The sequence below is a fragment of the Lagopus muta genome, chromosome 4 (assembly GCF_023343835.1).
Source record: "Lagopus muta isolate bLagMut1 chromosome 4, bLagMut1 primary, whole genome shotgun sequence".
NCBI lineage: Eukaryota > Metazoa > Chordata > Aves > Galliformes > Phasianidae > Lagopus > Lagopus muta.
In genome coordinates, this window is record NC_064436.1 from 30196844 (window position 1) to 30200323 (window position 3480).

The 3480-nt window shown below is 51.4% G+C and overlaps 1 protein-coding gene across 1 annotated transcript; it reads left to right on the forward strand.

Annotated features, from left to right (window-relative positions):
• Positions 1-467: 467 nt before the first annotated feature.
• On the forward strand, positions 468-2946 carry LOC125691996 (16 kDa beta-galactoside-binding lectin). Its single transcript, XM_048942030.1, has 4 exons — positions 468-552; positions 1897-1976; positions 2100-2271; positions 2738-2946. Exons 1-4 carry the CDS (start codon positions 544-546, stop codon positions 2879-2881), a joined length of 405 nt encoding a protein of 134 aa, XP_048797987.1. The 5' UTR covers positions 468-543; the 3' UTR covers positions 2882-2946.
• Positions 2947-3480: the final 534 nt, after the last annotated feature.

The window sequence follows — 3480 nt, forward strand, 5'->3', positions numbered from 1 at the left end:
CTGGCATTGCCACAAACAGTTAGGTTGCACTGAACTGCAGGCAGCGACGTTTCATACCCAGGAGCTCCCAACTGCCCTTTGCAAGCACAAGGCTGTGCCTGAGTGTGAGCACACACGTACTCTCAGAAGCTGGGAACAGTAACATGAGGACTCCAACCCAGATTTCAGGCAGGGATCACCTAACAAAAAGCAGCCACCTCACTGCAGGCACAGAGCCATGGGATGAGAGCCAACATACACTGCTGCCTAGCAGCTAAAAGGGCTTACAGGAAGGATTTCTAGGATCATGCAGAAGCAAACAATCACTGGCTTCAAAAATCACACACATCCTGCCCACAAAGAACAATATCAATCACAATCTCCTACTGCCTACTTTAAATGGCTGGAAAAGCTCCAGCTCCCAGACAGCTGAAACTGATCCCCTTCTTGTCCCCCCCCTCGCACCCCCCCATCATGTGATGGTCCTGCCCAAGTGATTTAAGCTGCTGGAGCCGAGCGCTGAGTCACGTTGGCTGTGGAGCAGGGGCTTGGGGCATCTGCAGCATGGAGCAAGTGAGTGCCCCAGGCAAGATTTGGGGGTGGCTGCCTGTGGGTTCTGGGTCGGTGCCAGGGGGAGGAGGAGGCAAGGATTAGGCGAGAGGAAATGCTGGGCTGATACGAGGCTGTGGGAGGAACAGCTAGGGCCGACTGGCTGTGTTTCTTTTCTAGTGTGATATTTAAGTAGAGAAGCTGTTTTAATTCATGTTTTATTTTAAAGTTTTGAGATCATCTGCAGCTTACAGTTTGAATATCCTTTCTTTCTTTATTTTTTCCTTCTCGAAAAATGTATTTTGGGTCCAGGGCCATGCAAGTTTGTATAACGGCAGAAGGAAGGAGGGCTGTGTGTGCTGACCCTATGCTGGCACCATGCCTATTCTTTCGACTGTACCGCAAACAGAGCCGCAAGATAGTGCTGTAGTGATGAGCAGTTCAGTGGCTGTGGGGACCTGATCCCATTAGCCTCTTCCTCGGGCACGGCAGTGAGCAGGCATGAAGTCTCACACTGTTTTGGTTGAGTGACTGTCTCAAAGAGCTCTGGAGCAGCCCACAGCTACTGGCCACTGGTTGTGCAAGAAGAACCAGCTCACATGAGTAAAGTAACCAAATGCAAGTTCATTTCCCTATCTTATCTGCCATGTGGTTGGGCTCCGCACTATTGCAGCTGGGCCTGGAAACACGGGCATTGAAGCATGGTTTGGGTTAAACCTAACCGCACCAACAACATCTTCTCCTTAACTGAAGGAGGTGGGGATTCTACTTGCTATTTTGGGGGTGTGTGGCTGGAGAAGTGAATAATCTGGCTCCAGGGATGGCATCAATCCCTCTTCATCCCCGCAGGAGCTTCCCTAAGTGTGTATGCTTGGCTCTGCTGGGCTGCAGTCAGAAGCAGGCTCTACTAACTCCTCTGTGCACATAGCTCTAGGTTAAACCAGCAGATATTTTGGGTGGCCCCTGTAGGGTGGAGATCTGCCTGGAGTGGGGGGACACTGTTACAAAAGCTAACTGCTATTAATTCTGTGCTGATGGCTGCTGCTAAGTGAAAGGTGCAAGCTTCATTGTGAGGCTGTCCTTTGTAGCAGCTGGTCAATCAGCAGCTCAGTCCACCCCTGTCCTCATTGCAGTGGTTAAAACTACTTCCCCATGAGTTTGTGCTGCTCAGTGGGGTGACAGCACAGGACTGGTGACTGTGACCTGGATTCTCCGGCAAGTGGCTGAGGCAGCATGGCTGGTGCAACCCTGGCTCTAGCACTGAATGACAAAGGCCCTTGGGTCTGTGGGATCTGGTTTATGCCTCATACCAGGCAGGGCTGGTGGGCTGCCCGTTGGGATGCTGAGCCCTGTGGTTTGGTCCTACAGGGATTGGTTGTTACCCAGCTGGATGTACAGCCTGGAGAGTGTGTCAAGGTCAAAGGGAAGATCCCATCTGATGCCAAAGGGTGAGTGAAGAGATGGTTTGGAGGCTCCTGCCTTCTCAGGGGCTGACAGAGCTCCTACTGGGTTCAGCCTGTTGGCACTTGGTAGCTGGGCATTTCCTCACCACTGCCTTTCCATCTCCCCAGGTTTTCTGTGAATGTAGGGAAGGACAGCAGCACCCTCATGCTTCATTTCAACCCTCGCTTTGACTGCCACGGGGATGTCAACACTGTTGTGTGCAACTCGAAGGAGGATGGCATGTGGGGTGAGGAGGACAGGAAGGCTGACTTCCCCTTTCAGCATGGCGACAAGGTTGAGGTGAGGTGCCAGAGGTCTGTGCAAGGCCCTGATACAATGTACTGGTGGGCTGAGGGCAACTTTTCTAATGCTACCAGGTGGAGAAGGGGCAGGTATGGAAAGGGAGCTAGGCAAGGGAAGAGTCCTGCAGCTGACCAACTGCCTGGATTGGTCTGAGTCAATGCCCAACAGCTCAGCTGTATTCAGTGCCCCACTCTGGCCTTGCTCTGTAAGGTGTGCAAGTAAGAGCAATTAAAACACTGACCTGTGATTCAGATGGATCTACCTTGTCCCTTAGTTGCAGAAGCTTAGGACTGAGCTTAGGCAGAGCAAACCAGTTTCATCCTTTCACTTCTGCACTGAGCTAGCAGGCACTGCCTTCACCACCTGTGGACATCTCAACTGTCCTGCACCCACTGTGCAGGAAGAGGGGAGCCTGCCTTGTGACCTGTGATGTGCTAGCCTTCCTTTTTGTGGTTCCTTACAGATCTGTATCTCCTTCGATGCAGCGGAGGTCAAGGTGAAGGTGCCTGAAGTGGAGTTTGAGTTTCCCAATCGGCTGGGCATGGAGAAAATTCAATATCTGGCTGTGGAGGGTGACTTTAAAGTGAAAGCTATTAAGTTCAGCTAACTGCTACAGCTTGTTTTTGTTTTCTTTTCCCCTGCATAGTGAAATAAACCCAAACTTGCCATGGCCGCTTTCTCTGCTGTTTCCTGCTCTAATCTGCTTGCTTGTGTGTGCTATGGGGGTGGGCAGTGGGAAAGGGTATGTGTCCACCTATATACTCATCTACACTGCTGCCTTGCAGCTGCTGTTGAGCTGGTCCACACAGCTGGCAAAGTATAACCTACTGTGACCTAAGCTCCTGTAGCAATAGGTTCTCCTTTAACCCTGTTTGCTGCAGTGAGTGGTCTCTGGTTGTTTGCTTCCCAGATTCTGGAGTTAGTCCCAGGCTGCTGTGACAGAGAAGCTCTAACAAGTATGTTTTAGGCATGCCTTGTGTCATCCCTGTCCAGGCAGTGCTACTCCATCCTCCTTGCTGGAGAGATACAGGGCATGGCTTGTGCTTTTGCAGAAAGCTCTGCTCTCTAAGAAAATGGTTTGACATGTTGCAGGCTGGCGCTAAAGAGCAGGCAAATTCAGTGAACTGCATGTGGTGGGGAAGAGACGGGAGTGAAGGGCAAGACCTGAGGCGTCTCTGCCACTTCACAAGCTGTGGTCTTGATGCT